This window comes from Echeneis naucrates, chromosome 3 (assembly GCF_900963305.1).
Source record: "Echeneis naucrates chromosome 3, fEcheNa1.1, whole genome shotgun sequence".
NCBI classification, from domain to species: domain Eukaryota; kingdom Metazoa; phylum Chordata; class Actinopteri; order Carangiformes; family Echeneidae; genus Echeneis; species Echeneis naucrates.
The window spans coordinates 15,546,929-15,568,277 of NC_042513.1; the positions used below are offsets into that span (position 1 = coordinate 15,546,929).

General features: G+C 39.5%; 2 protein-coding genes across 4 annotated transcripts; one reads left to right on the plus strand and one right to left on the minus strand.

Annotated features, from left to right (window-relative positions):
- Window positions 1-18: 18 nt before the first annotated feature.
- Window positions 19-8,031, plus strand: pex16 (peroxisomal biogenesis factor 16). Of its 2 annotated transcripts, none has more exons than XM_029498250.1 (11): window positions 19-245; window positions 953-988; window positions 1,352-1,428; window positions 2,035-2,168; window positions 2,544-2,644; window positions 3,325-3,405; window positions 4,237-4,386; window positions 5,376-5,448; window positions 6,033-6,152; window positions 6,542-6,606; window positions 7,365-8,031. In XM_029498250.1, exons 1-11 carry the CDS (start codon window positions 113-115, stop codon window positions 7,421-7,423), a joined length of 1,029 nt encoding a protein of 342 aa, XP_029354110.1. In that variant the 5' UTR covers window positions 19-112; the 3' UTR covers window positions 7,424-8,031. The 2 variants fall into 2 exon arrangements, with proteins under 2 accessions (XP_029354110.1, XP_029354111.1); XM_029498251.1 differs by having other exon boundaries at window positions 2,544-2,635.
- arfgap2 (ADP-ribosylation factor GTPase activating protein 2) lies at window positions 7,948-18,998 on the minus strand. Of its 2 annotated transcripts, XM_029498248.1 has the most exons (17): window positions 18,882-18,998; window positions 17,292-17,410; window positions 16,474-16,546; window positions 16,204-16,335; window positions 15,178-15,258; window positions 14,590-14,695; window positions 13,505-13,561; window positions 12,678-12,722; window positions 12,011-12,063; window positions 11,504-11,640; window positions 11,258-11,389; window positions 11,006-11,134; window positions 10,765-10,917; window positions 10,547-10,673; window positions 10,358-10,445; window positions 10,102-10,226; window positions 7,948-9,339 (listed from the first exon to the last, which is right to left on the minus strand). In XM_029498248.1, the coding sequence occupies exons 1-17, from the start codon at window positions 18,951-18,953 to the stop codon at window positions 9,319-9,321; spliced, it is 1,650 nt and encodes a 549-aa protein (XP_029354108.1). In that variant the 5' UTR covers window positions 18,954-18,998; the 3' UTR covers window positions 7,948-9,318. The 2 variants fall into 2 exon arrangements, with proteins under 2 accessions (XP_029354108.1, XP_029354109.1); XM_029498249.1 differs by lacking the exon at window positions 12,678-12,722.
- Between the last annotated feature and the right edge of the window lie 2,351 nt (window positions 18,999-21,349).

Consider the following 21,349-nt stretch of genomic DNA (forward strand, 5'->3'; position numbering starts at 1 on the left):
GACACAGATGACCGACGGCTCTTCCTTCCGGAAGTTTCTTCAGTTTGGAGAAAAAGAAATTAACTATGTGTGAACACAGCAGCTAAATGAAGTGTCCATTAATCGCGCTAACATGTCTCACTTTAAGGAGCACATCGACAAACTGAGCCGGCTGTATGAGCGCTACACCGAGTACGTGAGGAGGAACCCGGCGGCCACCGCGCAGCTGGAGAGCACCGTGCGGACGCTGTCCTACCTGATCGCAGGTGAGACACAGCAGCTCCCTCACCGATGGCAGGGAGACAGCCTCGGCTCCACCTGTCTGTGATCCAGACCAGAGATCAGCTGCGTGTAACACCTGGAAACAAAAGTTTGCCAAATGATGTGTCTCCTGCAAACAGACATTAAAACTGGCTTTTCACAAACAAGTAATCATTTCACTGTTGCTTCAAGTTCATGCTCATCGAGTCTGAGCATCCTCCTGAGTCAGATCATCGATTCACTACTAGTCTTATTTCAGGCCCTCCCTCTCACACAGGTTTAATATTAGGGCTTAATCCAAAAATAATTGGAATCAAAATATGCATACCCAAGTGCAATTTATAATTCACAAGAGCTTCAATTTCTTTTAATGTGGGTCAAAGCGGCTCACAGTGTTGGAAGGAAGAGCTGCATTTTTCTTTACCTCCCTGATGTTGTCTTGTCTTTCACACACCCCCTTTAGCTGCTTTCTCTTAATGAGATACCAGACACTTTCAATCAGAAACTGGCCTTGAGCATTAAACTGTGAAACTCGTTACAGAGCATTAACATTTTTGTTTGTTGTATACAAAATTAAAAGTATGTAACATGCCTTGATGAACATTTTGCATACAACTGTAATATGGCACTTCTTACAGTGTTTACACTGCATGAAACGTGTTTGATGGTTCAACACATGATAAATGACAACGTGATGACTTTTATTTTGCAGGGCGATTTGCAGATTCCCATGAAATATCTGAACTAGGTAAGTGAATGTGAATGTTCAACCTAGGTCAAAAAGGCATAGTGCTTATATATACAGATGAATGCATCAACATCAACGTGGGCAAGCCAGTAGTACCCAACCTGTTCCAAAATCGCAGACCTACATCTGACCCTGGAACATCGTGAAGGTTCAATCACAATCTGTTGGGACATTTTATGCCCTTATTGCTGATACAGAATCTCCCAAACTTAATAGTTCCCTTCCCCGTGAAAGTGGCTAAAGAAGTAAATTAGTAAGTAATTCAGAGTTGAATTAGTTTTTTCTACAGAAGCAGCAGATTGTTTGTCCATTTTTTCTTTGCAGTAGCTAGTCTAAACTTCCTCTTCACTCTGCCTTTTTCAGTTTACTCTGCTTCCAACCTCCTAGTGCTGTTCAATGACAGCATTCTGCGCAAAGGGCTGAGATGTTCCCTCCCTGTGGTGAGCACTCTATGAAGGGTTCATACAGAGCAGTGAACTGAGACTGTCCTGGATTAGAGTGCATCAGGACTGTTGTCATCTGTGCTTTTTGCTGTCACACAAATCATATTTCACATATTTGGCTTATTTCTTTTATTTAAAAATTGACAAAGGCTAAAATGAAATGACTCTGTCTAGTTTACAGATGACCACAAGCTGTCCCTGCTATTGCCGCTGCATTGCAAAGCAAGCCCTTGGTTTTAACACGAGTACAATTAGCTGAAACCCAATTCTCACATCAATTAATCAATCAAACTTTGTTTATACAGCACCTCCAAACAAAAAATGAAACAAAGCACTTCACATTCTAAAAAACATTGATTAAAATGAAGATATAATTAATATAATTTGATTAAAAGTAAAAAAAAAAAAAAAAAAAAAAAAAAAAGGAAGGATGAGGGTGAAAGATGTGCACATTTCTTCCTCAGTCTTTACAGGAATCTGATGCAATAGACTGGGTTGGCAGTTTAGTTTCAATTTCAGTTTGACTGTGTGTGTGGGTGTGTGTGTGTGTGTGTGTGTGTGTGTGTGTGTGTGTGTGTGTGTGTGTGTGTGTGTGGTGTTCAGTCTCTCTCTCAGCAGAGGCTCCTGACCTGGCTGTCTGTGCTGGAGTATGTGGAGGTTTTCCTGGAGATCGGAGCCTGCAAACTGTGGGGAGAAGTTGGCCGTTGGCTGGTGATCGGACTCATCCAGATTTTTAAGTACGGGTTAAAACTCTTGTGACCTGGAAAAAAAAAATCTGTACTGTATATTTGACTACTCCATTCACCTGAGTATAAAAATGAGAATTTTAAGATTCAGATAAGAACTTTGGCTGAAGTTGTAAAAAAAAGGCAGATACCACACTGTTTTCATTATTATGCATGTATTGGTGATTTGTTTGACTTCCAGATGTGTCTGTGTCTAAAACAGATGAAGCAAACAGTTATTAAAGTAGCTGTGAACTCCAGATCTAAAAAGTCAAGCCAGTGCTGAGGATTCTTTGGGTTGTATGATCAGCTAAAAAAAATATGCATTGCTGTGACTTTCTGGACTTTCCTCTGGTCTTGTTTTGTTCCCATGTCCATCATCCACAGGACTATTTTTCGTATCGTGCTCCTTCTGTGGTATAAATCTGGTATCCAGACTTCTCCTCCCATAATCCCTCTGGACAGAGGTGCAGAACTTGGTGTTGAAGGTCAGTTATCCCTCCTGCATGACTAGCTGTGTCATTGAGGTTTAAAGTAGTTTTGTTTTTTTTGTTTTTGTTTTTTTTACCTAAGAGGGAGAAAGTCGGGGAAGTTGCATCAGGACTGTGACTGAATTCAGTCACCTGGAGCATGTTTTTCTGCTGACTTTAACATTTAGCTTGTAGCTTGTTCCCACCCTCACTGAGTCATTAGTATGGCTGAAGGTTGAAGAATCATTTCACATTCAAACTAAAACTAAATGTGAAAGCGTGTGAAAGTTACACATTAACCTCAGCTAACAACTAATTCGTTCAAAAAAGCAAATAATAATAATAATGTGTTATTAATGATACATAAAGACATAAAGACACAGGTTTGTTTGTAGACCAGAGAGGTGGAGGCCGAATTAGATGGTTCAGCTTGCGGAGAATTTTTTCTTTGTATCACCAGTTGTTCTTGCTCTACCATCATGAAGCATTTCTCCCTTTGATTTGCATCCTGGCCAAAATTTGTTGATTGAAATGTTGATTGTGACAGCTTTAAACTGTGGAAAGCACACTAGACTTACTTCAAAAAGTCTTTCTTCTTTGTGTGTGTGTGTGTGTGTGTGTGTGTGTGTGTACGTGCGTGCACGCACGGGAGGGCACGTGTGTAAGGAGTATAAAGTGTTTCCTCCTTGTCTTCACAGAGGATGGAAATGGTGAACAGCATGATGAAAGGTGCTTTGTGGGTCAGAGGTCAGGACGAGTCATCAGGCCTCTGGGCAGTGGTGAGATTTGAAGACATATCTTATTATCATCAGTGATTACAGCAGCAGTGATTAAAAGCCTGGCTGCATGTGTGCAAGTAAACAATTTTTAGAGAACATTTAACAACAGTGTGAACTGAAACCAAAGACCTTTTATAAAGAACGTTGAGAGGAATGTTGTGACAGTAAAAATGTGACCGTATTTAAAACAGGAAGCGCTCATCTCATATGTAATGTTTACTGCTCACTAGTTTACAAGTCAGCGTTGATGCCTCTGTTGTCGGTGCTTTCTTAACCTCATCAACTTTTCTATATTCAGATAAACATAAGGCAGAGAAGAGAGAAGTGGTTCGACCTGTTGAAATAATTGTCTGCTCTGTAATAGTAAAAAGGAATTGAAAACATTTTGATTGCCGGCATCTTTTTCATGTAGCGCCAAGTCCAATGTCCTAATCAAGAATATGTACTAATACTCTTTAAATAAATAAGAAAAAGTGACAAAGTTGAAGACAATTTAATCTTATGAAAGTTAAAACTTAATCATAAAAACGAGGACAATTCTTTCAGGTCCTTTTAGGTAGAGATAAACAAATCCACATACATAAAAAACTTCTCATCAATTCAAAACGGTAATGATAATGATTAGGTTTAAGACTCCAAACGTGAAGCTGAAAAAAATGAAACAGTGATATCGGCAATTATAGAAACATAAGTTAGATCTCTATTCTCCATCAGTACAGGAGCCAAATAGATCTTTTCAAATATGTCACATTCAAAGACAAATAAGACACACTATAGGGCACTCCACAATGAAGCCAGAAATAAAATATCCGCCCCGTCTCTGTGTGGCAGGTCCGTCCCTGCAGGCCCGGCTGTGGGGAACGCCAAGTCAGAAGATGAGGAGGAGCAGCTTGAGGGAGAAACTCCACAGCAAACCAACGCAGCTAGGACTACAGGAGACCATCGCTGAGTCCGTGTACATCACTCGGCCTCTCATACACTGTATCCTTCAATCTCCCACAATCCATTCCAGTCTCCCAAAAACCTGTTCCCCAGTTTGAAAAATCTCAGTATTTTAACAACCTTGAATCCAGCGATGAGCAAAAAGAAAATGTTTGCTTAGTTAAAAAAAAAAAAAAAAGTCAGCTGACTCATAATTTGCCTGATTTGAACATCTACCATCTGCTGAATATCTGTAACCTTGAGATCAGTGATTCCCAACCTGTGGGCTGCGGTCGCCTGGTGGACTGTGACGGTATTGCAAGTGCGCCACCAAATCATGTCCAAAAAAGTATGATTTTTGTGTGGGATCAAGAACTGTGTGATTTTTTTATTTATTTATTTATTTATTTTTTAATAATCAAATAAAAATATACAGAATAATGTTTTAAATGTTAAAACTCAGTTACACTTAAAAGGATTTATTAATTTATTAAATTTGATTAAATTAATTCAGTAATTTATGGGGTCGGAGGAGGGCCATGATGATTTTTTTAATTTTAAGGTTGGGAACCACTGCTCTGGATAAAGACCTGTGGAGAAAAAACATTATAGTTACATTGCACTGACAGAGCACTGTGACCTAGTCTTGCATTAATATCGCTGAACTCTAGATGGCAAACTAGAATGGAGACTGCCAAACATCATTTGGCAGTCGTAAAGACACCTGAAACACTCAGTTAAATGAAGAAACAAATCACCTCTTCTAGACAAACAGCTGTTTAATGCAGGAGAAATCTGCTGTGGAATTCAGATTTAATAGAGACACTTCAAATCCAAAAAGCAAATAACTCACAGAAGGGCTGAAGTGTTAAAATTTTTCTGTGAAGAAAAATGACAGGTGTTAGTGTCTGTTTTTCTTCGTTGGATATTTATGCAGAGTTGTAGTAGAGACGAGAGCTCTGTAGCCGATGCACCAATTGATTGATGGATTGATGGATTGACCGAGGCGACGCTTGAAGCAGAGACAGTTTTCCTGAAACTTACTGTAGTGATCTGTCTCACTGTCTGTGGGAAACATTCCTGGAAACCTTGGCTTGTCTCTGGAGTCCTTGAACTTTCCAGGTAAGGAAACTCCTCCTTTACGGCATTATGTCCTCGGGTACATGTGAATCACTACGTCTGCACTCTCTAGACAAAGGAAAGTGTGAAGGATGCATTTTTTTCTGTAAAATAAATCAACAAGTGTTAGTTGCTGTTTTTTTTTTTTTTGTTGTTGTTTTTTTATTTTGTAAAATTTTCTGATTGATAATATCTTTTTTATAAGAATTCTACTCCTCATAAGTGATTACCTTCACCTGTAATGCCTACTATCTTATTTTCGGACCTGTTTTAACATTCATGTAATATTTGTTCTTCATCTGTGCAATTTTGGTGTTTTTAATGGAACATTTTTAGTTGTAAATCATTTAGTAATTAGATTCATTTTGCATCTTTCTCCTTCTCTCTGCTTCTTTGTTATAAAGGAATTTTTTCCTCTGTACAGCAGTTTGAATCACCCTAGGGAAATGTACTTTACACATAAAGCTACCTGGCTTTGACTTTATGCTAAATATTTTGGGTTTCACAATTGATATTATTAATACTAATATACAAAGTCATCATGTTAGTGTATTAATGCGTAGTTATGAAAACCTTCCTGCCTCCAGCTTCACTGTGCTCAATGAGACCAGGTTTCAGAACGGGTGGGAGAAAGCGGAGATGAGGAGGAGGACTTTCCTTCTGCTCTACTACCTCCTGCGCTCACCATTCTATGACAAATACTCTGAGTGAGTCTTTGCATACACAACATGTTGTCTGAAAACCAGACATCAATTATTCACTCACACTCCACTCCATTTTCTATGAAAATATCTTCCTCTTCTGTGAAGGTTCTATTTGTGTTTTGTCAAGTCGACTGTCCAAAATCCCAAACTCTTACATTTGTGATATAAAAGAGAGAAAAACAGCAATTCTTCACATTTGTAAAGTTTTTCTTTAATAATGTTGATTAGGAATGATGAAAATTTTGGGGGAACGCAGCTCAGTTTTTTCTTTTTGTCTATATGCAACTTTGAGTATTATTTTAAATGGCTGAAAAAGGACAGTTAGTTTTTTGTTTTTTTTGGTTTGCTCCTGAATTGCGTTTTAAATGTTGTTGCCATTTCTTTGGCTGCAGGGAGAAAATTCTCTTTCTGCTCCGACTCCTGGCAGATCATGTTCCAGGGATAGGACTCATCGCACGTAAGTACTCCATGTGTGAGCCTTTCAAAGCCGAACAAAGCATTTTCTTCTAATATTCATGACCCAAGGAAAGTACTAAAAAGCTAGCTGAGTAGTTTGGGCTAATTCTCTGAGCAGCGCCATTTCCCATCTCTTGGTCGCTGTGTTTCTTGTCTCACAACATTATCCCATCAAAAAAAGGTATAAAATCCCCCAACAAATAACTAAAAAAAATAATACATAATAATTTGTGAGGTGTTCCTTATTGAGTACAACTACTTTAACAGGACTGGACTGATCAGATTTGTCACAAAAGAAACAATAAAATATCTGTGGTTTGGTTTTCAGGATGTGAAATGGTGTGTGATGTCGCCCAATAACAGCTTAGCCCCTCCCTATTTACATCAGCAAAATGTTACTAATTGACTTAAATTAGGGAGACTGTTTGTCGATCAGGTTGTTGATTCCTTTTCCCTTCATAAACCGTTTAATTTTACAGTGAGGCAACAACAGTGTTTACTTACACTTTTATGTTAATTTAATTACAATTAATAGTTCCCTTGGACATTTCCAGAAATAACATTATGTAATTATTTTTTTTGTATTTTTCTTATATGTACTCCACATCAGTGATGTGAAACTCTACGGAGATGATTTTTAGAAGGTGTAAAATAACGGACCTTTAATATGTTTAAGTCCACAGAATAGTTCCGTCTTTTATCCTATCTGTCCAGAATGTGCCGGTGCAGGGATTGAACCTGTGACCTCTGTCTGTCTAGGCCCTCTGATGGATTACCTTCCCACCTGGCAGAAGATCTACTTCTACAACTGGGGATAGTAAACTGCTGGATTTGTCCGGATCTTTGATTCTTTGCAAGTCGAGGGGGGAAAAAATGAACTGATATTGCAGGTCAAGGCCACAGAGACATCCAACATGAGCCCCACCAATTATAAGATAAAACATGAAGGGAGTTCCTGAGATGAAATCAATGTGATAATCCTGACTTAACCTTAATCACTCAGATCATTTCGGCCTGTAGGTGGTCATTGTTCTGACACTAAAGGACTCGTTTGGCTGATGATCAAGAAAATATTTGCCTTAAGAACTTTATGATTCGTGTCATCAGGCAGAATCTCTTATTTAATTGTTTCTGTTTTCCTGCCAGAAGCCCCTGCTCTGAGCATCCAGCCTTGTCTGTTAACTTGTTTTGTTGTCAGCAGATATCTGCATGGGGAGAATTATCCAGAGAGGACTTAGGGCTTAACAGCAACAAGGGAGAAGCACATTAAAACCCCTCTCTTTCACCAGCAGGCATCAGAAACCAGTGTCAGCAGTAAAGTCAACAGAAGACAGAGCCAGAGTCTGGTTTTCAATCTTTATTAACATACTGAATAAGTTTTCTTTTTGTAGCCTACAAATAAATAATCAAATGTTTCATCCTTTCAGTCCACATGGTTGTTACTTTTTGGGGAGTTAATCACAGGTGGGACAAACGCAGGCATGGCCATAATAGGAAAACTATGATACTCTGATCTTTCAAAGAAATTTAAACACCAATAATTCATACGTCATCTGTTCGGATAAAACTTTCAGCAACATGTTGAATGTCGAGGCGGCGGAGAATGTAAAGTGAAGGTACAGATCTGCATGACAAACAGGGAACCGATGAGCTGGTCTGATTTTAACAGGTAGGTCTTGGTAAAACACTGAAAGATTTGTTTTTGTCTGAAGATCATCATGAGTCAGAGGCAAGACCCTTATGGTGTTCTGCACCCTGAATATTTTTTCCATTGGCCAAAATGTCTGAAAAGATAAACGTAAACTGAAGAGATCAGCCTTCCAACGGCTTTGACTGATTGGTGGGTTGGGTTGGGGGCGGGGCGGGTTGTAGCAGACTTTAGATTCACATGGCAGAAAATGGAGATGCATAGTCAAAACAGCGCCACTCTTTCATGAGCTGGGACTTGACGCGTTCTATCTGATGTCTTTAACTTAATCCTGTAACCTAGTTTGAATTTCAATACCCCCTAATTCATATGAAATCTCAAATTCCTGTGCACAGCCTGACTCCCACTAGACACACAATAAATAAACACAGCAGCTAGGACATCAAATATCTGATGTTCCAGTGTTTCAGTGTGTAAATGTAGACAGAAGTGCATAAATCCAAGCTCACAAATTGTCAAAAAAGCTGGGTGTCTATGCTTCGTGTAGATAAAACTGGTGGACAGACTACTTTTGAGTGAGCAGCAGTGAATCAAACAATGTGTCTTCTTGTTCAAATTGAAAATATATACTGGACCGTTTTTTTTTTATATCACAATAAAACAAAGAAGAATATTCAGATATGAATAAAAAAACATTTTGATTTATGCAGGAGGAATAAAATACAGTTGAATTAACTGACATCATCTTGGAAAATCTAAGACAGTAAATTACAACGTAACTTGCTTTAGAAAAGATGACACCGTTCAATGGTTTCCTTTATGAAAATAAAACTCAAGAGTCTGCTAATGAGAATGAGAGAAGAAAATACTGTCTCACTTTGATTAAATTGTCTCTAAAAGAGGGAGGGGTGAGAAGGACAAGTTCTTTTCCCCATGCAATCCCTCTTTCTTTCTCTCTCACTCTCGTCCCATCTCTTCCACCCAAATGCACGTGTCAGTCTGGAGGCTGGTTGGCTCTATGCAGACATTAGTTAGTATGTTCTCTTGCTTGTTGCTGGTCGGTCATCAGTAGGAGCCGTAACGGTCCTGAGAAAGCATCAGAAGTACAGAGAAAAACAAAGGAATGAGCAAAAGTTTGTCCAGTGAATAGATGCCATTGGGCATTTTCCATTTAGCTGATTATGCCTCCTCACATTCCCTAACCTGTAACCTGGACACTGATCAGGTCTGATTTTGTTACCGGAGGTGGGCTATGTACACACTACTGAAAAGAAAACACACATCTAGCCATTCATGTTCACAGAGCATGTGGGAGCCCGTGTAAACAGGACGTAGAAGGAAGAGGGATCAGAATAGTAAACGCCATGCAATCATTGCTATTCCAATAAAAAAATACTAAGGCCACAATTATCCTGAGAATGGAAGTTCAAAATATTCAACTTATGTGGAGTGCTTTTTGACCGCAATAGAGTTGTATATTGTCGCATCTAGAATTGCAGTATTAAATCTAAAATGTGAGTGAACGAGAGCTGCTGCATAGATGACAAGATCAGTCACACATAAATTCCTCCTCCATGTTGTCTCCCACAAGACTCAATCAGGGGGCAACCATCATCACATACAAAGGTTTCACTTTCTGTCTGGACTAAAACACTACCCTGGGGTTTTCAAAATAAAATGTCCAACAGCATGTCTCATAGTCTAGGAACAGACTCAAAAAGCATAGAAAATTAGTTTGAAACTAAAATCTTGAGGAAGACGGGTTTAAAATCAAGTCTAGTTTAAAACTAGAAAAGTAAAAGAACCACGAGACAAAGAGAAAATATACCACGTTGGCTGATGTTTTACCTGGATCTGGTTCATGACACCATTGGCGAGGACAGCCATCTTGCCAGCTACAGTCTTTACTCCCTGTTTGAACTGTGCGATGTCAGGGCCAGAGGGGAGCATGCTGTCAAAGCCTGACGTCCTCCCTGACAGGGATAGGTACAAAAACCATTCACATATATTCATGTATACTACAGAAAATCAAATGCTTTCTACTTTTTATCCTGGCAGAGTTTTCCTTTCACTTCTTAATCCTCCACTGATAACTACGTCTCACCCTTGTGGTCACTGCCTTCCCCGAAAAGGTCAGCTGAGCTGATGGAAGTGCTCCCGGACATGCTTTCCAGTCGTGTCTTGGCGTCATACTGACAAAAGAAGTAACAGAAGTTGAATGAATAAAACCTTTCCAAGATATCTGGCTTCCAAAATACATAAGACTGAATATGAGCTCGGCATGGTGTCTCACTTCAGCGCTGCTCTCCCGACCAAAGAACATGTCAGAGGAGATGGCCTTTGCATTTGCAAACTTCTGCCTAGCCTCACTGGACTCTGACACTGGAGCTGACACCTCAGCTTTTCTTCCTCTGGGGAGTCTGGATTAAAGACAAGACCAGACATCAGTGCAGCAGTGAGGAGCACACAGAGGACATCGTGACAATAGCTGGTGCAAATGTCTGCAGATACCTCTCTCCGATCGGTCGGATGCTGGAGATGGTGACCTCCTCTTTGGGGTCCTCTTTCTCCAGAACCCAGGAGGTTGTGAAGGAGGAACTTCCTCCCTCGGTGTCCCACCGGGATCCAAAACTATCTCCCACTGTGAATGGGTTGTCTTTGTACCTGAAGCATCAACCACAATGGATTTAGTCTTGAGTATTTAAACCAACAGCAGATAAATGACTGGGTGTTTTTCTGAAGTCGTCTGTACTTTGGGGGTCCTGAGGTGAACCCTGGCTCATCAAACATGTCCAGCTTGGAGCGAGAGGAGGTCTTTGCTCCCACCGGAGTTTCCTGTTCGATGACCTGCATCTCTGACATCACAGAGTGAGACACTGCACTGAAACAGGAAACACAAACACATTTAGAGATATGAAAAAAACTGTCTGTTCTTAGTATACAAAAAAGCTTTACACACACACACGCCTATGATGATTATGAGCCCACGTTTGTGCAGCGTTACCTCCTGTTCCCGAAGCCCATGCCCAGCCTCTCAGCCTGCTCTCTCTTCTTGCCCTCCAGGGTCTGAAACTTCTTTTCCTCCATCTTTCTGTCGATCTCCAGTTCTTTGTACGCCAAACGCATCGAGGCCACACTGCAAATGCCAGTGAGGAAGCGCTATGAAACTTTTTCTTGTACACAAAGACTTAAAAGACTTTAGAATCAAAGGGCTTCCATGTATTCCATCAAGACAGAAAACAATCCTCACATGGATTCCTCGGCTTGCTTCTTGGCCTCAGCAACCTGCTCTTCTCTGAGCTTCTCAGCCACCTGCGCCTGTTTCTCGACCTCTGAGAAACTCTTGCTGCTCACCTTCTGAGCACCGAGGCCTTTCTTTGCCCCCAGCTGTATCAAGAGGAGAAATTTTGCACAGATCAGTTCTAGGTCAGAACCAGAGCCACATACTGAATGTTTATTTCCCTTATTAATCCTTGAGTGAGGTCATAGCGTGGTTCTGGTGTAACCGCTCCGATCAGTTTGTTATTACTGTTCTCTGAGACGTAAGAGCAGGAGAAGAGAAGAATATTAGTGCGTTTCCTGCACAGTCATGTGACCTGGGTCTGAATGCAGTTTGTAGCCGTTTCCTTTGATGCGGAACTCGTAACATTTCTGTGTGCCATTTTTCTTCAGGTCTCCACCTCCAACAACTTAATGTTTTCTCTCATTTGAACCAAGTTACTATCAAAACACAACTTGAAAATATAACCACACTCACCCCTTTTTTGGCAGCCATGGGCTTCTTCTTCCCAATAATAGAGGGCTTCACATCTGTAATGCAAGTGATAAGATATTTTTATTTTTCAATCTTTTTCTGACCTGAAATAAAAGGAAGAGCACCAGATCAGCTCATCAAAAGAGGCTGGTTTTCAGTACAGTTCAGAGTCTGGGTTCACTTTAATTCCTAAACTGCAATTACAAAAGCACACAGCGTGCCAATTTGTTAAGGAAGCCAGTGCACAGACACATTTCAAATAGATCCTTTGACCTTCATTTCCTAAAATCATCAATGACTTTACCACTTCAATATGACAGCAAGATGAAAACATTTTCACTTTCATCAGTTGACACTAAAATTACAGACATTTTAGTGTTGGCTATAGTTTTTCATTTGAAGCGCTTGCAGCAATATGCCCATCCACACTGATTAGGTAGCAGGTATGTCAGACAGAGTGACAATGGCTGCACAATGCGGGCAAAACATCCAGACTGTTTTGACGTCTTTGCAGAGAAATTTATTCAAAAGCAAGAAAACCCCACATGAATCTCACAAGCCCAGCTAAGTGAGGCGCAAAAGGTCAGGGGTCAGTCAAGTGAAATAAACATGCATCTGAGGCATAAACCAAGCCAGCGTACACAGCAGCAGCTAAGGCCACACCAATCACCTTTGGGTGTCCATGCTTCCTGCGATGACAAACGCATGTTCTTTTCTACAGGATGAGACAAACAGGTTACCACAACCAAAATCCAAACCACGGAAGAAGAAGCTTTCATATTGTAAATCCTTCAGGCCAAATGATTACTATGATCCATGTTGAGATATTTAATGTCCTAAGTTGAATCACCACTAACTGGCCCACTGTTAACTAATAGACAGCTAGTCTGCTAACTGCAGCTGATCACAGCAGTCCTTCTGCTCTGCAGCCTCAGAGAGTTTGTCATAGTGGCTTATGGACTGGTTTTCCAATGGAGCAAAACCTGAAACACAGTCACAGTCCCCCTGTGGGAACAAGGAACTGACTGCAGGCAGAGAGAAGCAGAAAGTGATGACAGCGGCGGAACTTCCTGATTTACATTAACTAAATTAAAACTCCACATGAACTAAAGAAACTGTGTTTGGTCATGGCACAGTTGGTGAACAAATGATTGTGGGTGAAGGCCAACAGAGAGCAGACAAAAACCCAAATAAAGCATCAAAGTAAGGAAAAGAGAAAAAATCACAACTTCTGCTCAGTTCTTCCACAGTAAAATATGACTTGAAACAGGATCTAGATTGTGGACGACAAAATGTTCTCATACAATCACCTTGCAAGTAAAAACAACAACAGCAAAAAACAAGAAACAAGAAACAGAGTGAAAGAGCCAGAGCAAGCGATGAAGCTTCAGAGAGAGAGCGAGAAACGTCTGCGTCCCTGAATGAAAACAAGTGTCTGACGAGAGAATTTCAGATAAAAGTGCTGAGAGCAGGACATTGATCACAGTCAGCACTCACCAATAGAGGCTTTTGGTGAAGTGGTCAGACCATCAATGCTAGGTCCCTCCTCATGCTCTAGAAACAAAGAAAAAAACATTAGACATAAAACATTTGAACGAAAACACCAAACAGTCACAGTTTTGGAGGATGAGAACCAATTCAATTCACAGAAATTTGGAATCACTCCAGTTTCCAGTTTGAGTCAACTATGTGGTTTATTTCTTGCGTCTATATTGTGATTTCATTGTCACTGACAAAGACATGATTTTTTATAATAATATGATCATGTCCAATGTCCAAATCAGAGAATCTGACATTTTAAATATAAATTATATTTTCCAGATGTAAAGGAACATGCTTGCTTGGTAAAGCCCATCATTTTGAATTTTTCTGTGAAAACTATGCAAAAGTCACATTTCAACAAGATTTTTTGTGTGCAGCCTGATTAACAATACACAACAATGATCACACATTTTACAACCAAACTGAACAGAGTCAAAGAAATCTAGCTGCACTACAAGGGAACGTTAGGAACACTTTACTGCACTACAACACAAAAGGATATACACAAAAACCAAAGAAGAGTTTCTCAACCCTGTCCTTGTTTTCAACATCTCACCAGGACGTGAAAAACAAAGAGGAAGATGTGTGGAAAGAACAACACTGTGTGTCTGACACTTAATCTGAAAACTGTCCAATCACGGCAAAATATAAAATATAAATATAAAATGTTAATATGTTAATAAATGTTAATAGAATACGTTAATCACATACACATCACAGCGCTCACCCAGACCTACAGATTCATGTGCTAGGTATTGGTATCTACTTTGCATCTGTATGTGTGAAAACGCAAGACCCATTTAAAAAACATTAAAGAAAATATATAATAATAATCCAACAGCCGCTTTTCACCTACAGCCAAGGACAAAGCCCTTATGACATCACTATGACATAAGGACATTTTTTTATACTGTGGGAGATTTCTTTGAGACACAGATGCCATTATACAGTTGATTTCACTGGCTGGGTAGTAACTGTGGTGTGACCTGTTGAGAATAAACAGAAACTCATTCCATTACAGATGAGTTATTTTTACTCACGGTCGTCATCCTGGCTTTTGGGTGTCGTGTCCATCAGCTGTGGGGTGACAGCGGCTCCATTCTGCTCTGGCTCAGAAGCTGGTGCCATGCTCCAGTCATTAACCAGCTGGTAACATAAATCAACTATATCAGCTAGATGGGTCATGCCATGTCATTGATAAATAGTATGGGTTTTTCAAAATTTCTATACATTGATTCATATTAAATATACTTTGCTGCTGATTAGCTGTTATTACTAATTCAAATCTAAGTGATGCTTCAAATTTGTCATATTTTTCAATCATGTCATTTCAGTTAAATGTATGGCTTAATCATTTCTTGTCCATAGATCTTTAATATAATAATCATGTCCTCAAAAGTTTTGTTTTTATTAAATTAATAAATATATTGCTGCTGAATTTTTTTTCTAATTCAAATATCTATAAAGCCTGAAAAAAAAATCTACTAAACAATGACTCCCCTTTGAAATATTTGTTTGAAAAATATTACTGTACTGAATAATAGATTTTCCCTGACATGTGGTTCACAAATATATTTACTTATTATTTATTGAAAAAAGAAAAGGGGAAAAAAAGAAAACAAACAAACTTGTGTATGTTCAGCAAAAAAGTCTGTCTCTTTCTTCTCTGGAGCTGTGGGAGCGCTTCCTCCAGACGAGTCAATCCAAAGCTGTGGAGAAGAAGAGGTTGTTTCAATCAGGGTCCCAGTGACTTGTGTTCATATTGGAGGTTTACAATTAAAATTTTTGCTATTCTGGAATATTGCGGGTTTTGAAATCATCATAAACTGTCAGCAGTATACTCCCTGTGGACTCTGCACAGGATCAGCTAATGTGGCCCACACACTCATAATCACTATGATGTAATGTCAGCGATCCAAAGGGCAATTTCAGCTACTACCACTGAGTGAGTGTTGTAGTTGTGAGTTGAATCATCAAAAAGAAATGACACAACCACTTAACCGCACAATATGTAGCCATCAGCAACAGACATCAGAGGTTGGACCAGCGCTCAGATGAATCTTACAAATTGATGGATGTTAATATTTCAATATTTATATTTTCATATATTCATGTGTCTGAAATCACAATTGTTTTGGCCCTTTGTGTTTTATTTAAGGCACTAGGACGTGTATGTTTATGTATATATAGCATACAGACACCCATAGTTTGTTGGAAGTTTAATTTTCCAGACAGACATATTTCCCTCCACGTCTTTCCCCCCTCTATGGGCCCTATTTCCTCTGCTCTGTCACATCCAAACAATAAAAGCATGACATGGCAAAAAAATAACTAAGTGTGAATTTTTTTTTTTTTTTTTTTTTTTTTTTTTAAAACCAGACTATCTGAATTAAAGCTGGAGACAGAATTTTCTGATAAATATTAAGAAAATATAGCACAGAAACTGAAATACATCCAAAATGTTCTATTTTGATACTGTGCAATCCAAATTTTACTCTGTATGATATTATTGCCTTGATGGTGAAGTCAGAAACAAACACTGTAGCTTGACCAACAAAGACCTAAAAGGTTCATAAGGAATTTATAATCTGTCATTATTTAGGAAACAGGTTATGGTTCATCCTGAAAATGGCTTCCTTTTCATTTATACTCACATCTGTACCATATTTGGACAATGCAACATTTGCTTGCTGTCGAATCTTCTCCCTATACATCTGAGCTGCACGACTATTATACTTGGCGTTGGTGTCGTTGGTCGAGCAGCCATGTTGGCGGAAGAATGCCGTCTTCACACAGGATGAGAAAAGTGTTTTATTTATTTTTTTATTCACACTCTTTGGCACATGGATCATCAATTCATGTGAAATCTTGCTTTATGTTAATTTGAATTTGGGTCAAATTTTGGTGCGATTGCTCTAACTTACCGCATTGGTATTGCCTCCAACCTGCATACATCTGAGCTGAAACCAGTTCCAGTTTGAATCTAACTCAGTGGATCTTGGGTAAGAAAGGAAAAACATGGAAATTCAACACTCAAATATGACAAATACACATGATCGTGACTCCTACAGTCAGTTAGGAACTGTTTGGCTAAACTTGAAGTCAGGGCACAGTCATGTTTTAGCAGAGGTGACAAGTAATGAAGTACAAATACTTAGTTAATGTACTTAAGTAGACTTTTCAGGTACTTTGTACTGTAGCAGAAATTATCAAAAGATGTATTGTGTTTCATTAACAGGAAAAATTAATTTTTACTTTTTACTTTTAGTTTGAAAGTGCATTTCAGAGCCTGTACTTTCTTGCTTTTGAGTAAAGGAGTTGAATCAGTACTTCTACTTTTGCCAGAGTATTTTTTATACATGTTTCTGTATTTCTACTTAAGTACAGAATATGAGTACTTTTGCCACCTCTGTGTTTCAGCTCAGCTGAAAGTAAAGTGAATAAATACATGATATTTTGTCTGTGCTGAAAGATGAATGGCACAAATAGTTGAATAATATAAGATTTAAAAAAAAAAAAAAAAAACAGAAGTTCCTACTTCTCTCGCCTCCACAAAGCTAGCCAATTACTCAGTCACTCTAGAAAGTGTGTCAATGTTAGATCATTGCATGCATTTACAGAAAGAGCTTCCCAATCTGATGCTGGAAAATGTGTTTAAATGTGGGGGAGGGCAATTCCCAAAGCTATTTGACCCTCCAGACAGAGTTTAAGACCATTGATCCCCAGTCAGTACAGAGCCTACCTGATGAAGCTGAGATGCACTCCCAGAGAGCGGTGGATGCCAGAGCAGTCGATGCACAAGAAAACACCATAGGGAATACTTGCCCAGCTGGGGTTTTTCGCCGCACAGTCAAAACATACCTGTAAAAAAAGACAAAACATTGAAGAAGAACTAAAACGGCACTGTACAGAACACAGACCTCCACCAGACAGCTGTACAGCAGACATGAAAAAAAAAAAAATGTAATTGATAATCTGTTTTTTGATCTCATTTACCAGGTTCTTCCCTGACTCATATGCAATCTCTCCTTTCCAAATTTGCGTTCAAACTGTCCCTTTTTTCAAATGTGTATGGAGTATTCAGATCTCCAATGTGCCTTGGGAGAAATCACACCTGTACTTGCAGCATTTCTTTGGTGATTGGATCACCTGGGATTGGTGTGAATACAAGGACTGAACGTGGCTGGGACAACTGACAACACAATCTATAACAAAGAGAACCACGGTGTTTAGGAGGCACACATCCAAGCACAAACTCCCCAGTTCATTCTATCCAGGAGCAATTGTGACATATCTCAGCTATGGCACAACCTTTGTCATGCTTCTTGTTTAAGAAAATAATCGAAAAATAAAAGCAACTTTCAGTCATAAATCAATATAACCTTTACAATCAGAACACCACACATCACCATGTCCCCTCTATTTAGATAAGAAGTAACTTGAGAGAGAAACGTCAACACTGATCAACTGAGGGGGGACACCACTCCATGGTTTGACAAACAATCGGAGCACTGGCTCTGTCTGAATATTACTAAAATAACTTCCTGTTATAAAAAAAAAACAATGTACAGTAGAACAGTGGAACACCGTAACAAGGTTATAGTTAATACAGATTAAAACAACACAGCGCCTCTAAGAGCTGCTTTATAAATATACACTGATTATTTCCTTGTACCCAATCACAATCAAGAGAATAAAAGTGAGGTAAGCAATACTGGACGTTAAAGTCTGCCCAGATATTTATGTTTCGGTGGAGCGGAAATATATAGTCGCCCAACCAACCATTAAATGTTTTCTCAGATGAAAAAAAAAATGGTGAAAACATAGTGTCAGTGTAACGAACATACTTCCAGACCAAAGAGCCTGGTGTGGTGCTACAGCGCAGGAACAGACGTTCATCACAATGTTTCATTTAAGGCATTTTACAACATAAGGTTATGACCTGAAGTGCTGGCAACAAACAGCCTGTCAGATACCATCAGCTCACATCGACGATAAATGCTAAAAAACGACAAGTGTGACCAATAAGGTTAACGGTGACCCCGGTCCAGACGTATCTAATATGTATTTGTAACTTATGTTTAAGAAAATCTGATATCTGTGAAGCCAGGCGACGCTGAGCCAGCCTGTTAGCCACCACGGACGCAGATCGTATACGTGGCCTTTATGTTTGACTGCTTTACTGGCAGGCTAGCCGCTGTTAGCTGCAGTTAGTCGATGCGGGCCTGCGGCTAGCCGAGCAGCTAACGGCTTCTAACCGGAAACATCGAGCCTCTCCAGGCTGAACACAGTCAGAGGACAACGGACAGACAGATAGGCAGCGGTCGGTTACCTTGTTAGTGGGAATAGATCTTAGTCTTTTGAAAATGGTGAGGATCTCGGTCTTATTTGGTTCCGTAGCCATCTTGTCACTCAGACACTATAGGATTACGTCACTAAGGGTCCTCACTAGCCCAAAAAATGTGAGGAAAGCGAAGTCCGTCAATGACGGTAATGAACAGTATGAGCACGCTAACCGACTTTAAAGGGCTTAATGCAGGTTGCATTTTTAGATGTATATACAATCTCGTCTAAAAATACAATTTGAAAGGTTATGGAGTTTTTAATTTTTTTTCAAGACATAAGTCTGCAAGTTTAACCTACTTTTTTTCAACACCGCGTCATATGACGTAGGCAGAGGACGCTATATGCTCGGCTCTGCCATCACTCAGTGGGAATCAGAGCGGCTGTGTTATGGACGCTCAGTGTGTTTTCAGTAGTGTTGTATTGCATTCATTTATTTTTATCATGGTAAATCACTGTGCGTTTTTTGCAGTTGAAGAGACTTCAGGCTGCATCAGCTACCACTAACGACCCTTCAGATCGGATGATTATCAACCAAGAGGATGGAGTTCACACAGCCTCCTCAGCTCAGCTGTCCGAAGCAGGGAATTTAGAGCCTTACAAATCTGCTGAACATTCAGCATTATTATGTACTTTATTATCCTAATTCATATATAGAAAATATGAATGATGTATGTAAGTGAATTGCCTTCAGGATAAATGATGTAGATATCTATCATATATATCATATAATAACAAAATAAAAATAATATTTCTGTTTCCCAGTTTGGGATGTAAAGGAATAATACAGATGGAGGCATAGCGGTTACCCCTCCAGTAAATGGACAATAAATGTACAATATATAATTAATTTAATATTTAATTACTTATTCCCTGTTGCAGTGCTTCATGAATGTATTTATTTTATTTGTCAAACTCGCCCATCAAAGTTTGACTCCCCCAACAAATGGTTTGGCCACCGAGCCTTCGCTAAGCCCCGCCCCTCTTAGTTACTGTTGCTACTACAGGCTGTTTTCTGTTGTCGGAAGTTCAGTCGGAAAATGTCCAGTCAGCATCAGTCCGGTGATCAGAAAGGAAAAGAAAAGAGCACAATAAAATAAAGAGTTAAGAAATGTTCTAAATAAATATTTAAATAAAAGCTGCAACGAGAAACGTAGAGCAAGGTAAGAAACATCGCATTTAGCTTGTAAAGTAAGCTAACAGGCCAGCTCTAATGCTAACGTCCATTAGCCTAGCTTATATTCAAGCCCGACACAAAATGTTACCTTTGACAGAAACAGCTGAGTTTGGTAGCTCCATCAGAAAGGAAGAGACGGAGAGGAGAGGGCTCCAGCTGCTGTCAGGTAACAGAGAAAGAGACAGGGAGGGTCCTGGGGGGATTTATTTAAGGTGTTGGTTTCGCACTTTCGACAAAGATATTGGCCGCAAATGTAGAAGAAGTACTCCACCGCTTCAGACACAACAACACACACAAGGACCGGGACATTACTCGTTGTTAATGCTTTGTGTGTGTGTGCAGGAAGAACAAGTTAATGTGTCCCACGTAATAATACGGCCACAATATATAATGAAGAATGAGCCGATGTTATGGAGAAATAATCCAGGTCGGATGAATATTATACATTATGGCCATATTCGTACCTGGAACACACACAGAGGAGTGTGTGTAAAAAAAAAACAAAACAATGGACGAGTAACATTAGATTAGCGCAAAAGTAGCGAGTAACCAGAGCATTCATATAAATGTAGTGAAGTAAAAAGTATATTTGTCCTTCAAATGTAGTGAAGTTAAAGTGAAAGTATCCCCCAAAAGTAATACTCTAGTAAAGTACAGATACTCAAAAACTGTACTTTAGCACAGTACTCAAGTAAATTTACTTACTTACTGTCTACCACTGACTGCTTGAATAGGACAATATCACACATCAACAGGTTTGTTTTTTAATGTTGATCTTTTTTAATCACAGTCCAACGACATTCATTATAGATCCGGCACGGTGCCGGAGTACTTTAAGCCCTGCATAACGTACTCCTGTCTGTTGGCCTGGAGAGGTCCAGGCAATCTGAAGCAGCAAATCCCTGGTGCTGTGTGAAGCCCTGCACTTGGAACCTGGGGGTGACTTTCTCCACTGAGGCCCAGGAGGCATCTACCTCCCAGCAGCACATGCTCTCCTCGGCTGTGGTTATGGCCTCACATTTCCCACACAAGCACCCATCAAACAAAACGTGGAGCACCAAAGTGTTTCCATGAACTTGCAATATATAATTATGTGAAATGTTTTCCTCATAGCCTAACACGCTAAACATATTCTTACATTTATTCTTTATATCACAGATAATTTTTAAGTTTATTTCAATGAAGGGCTCCAGCAAGCCCCCGCAACCCAGAAACGGAAAAGCGGTAGAAGATGGGTGGATGGATTTCAATAAAGACACGGGGAAGTATCTGTAAGCTTC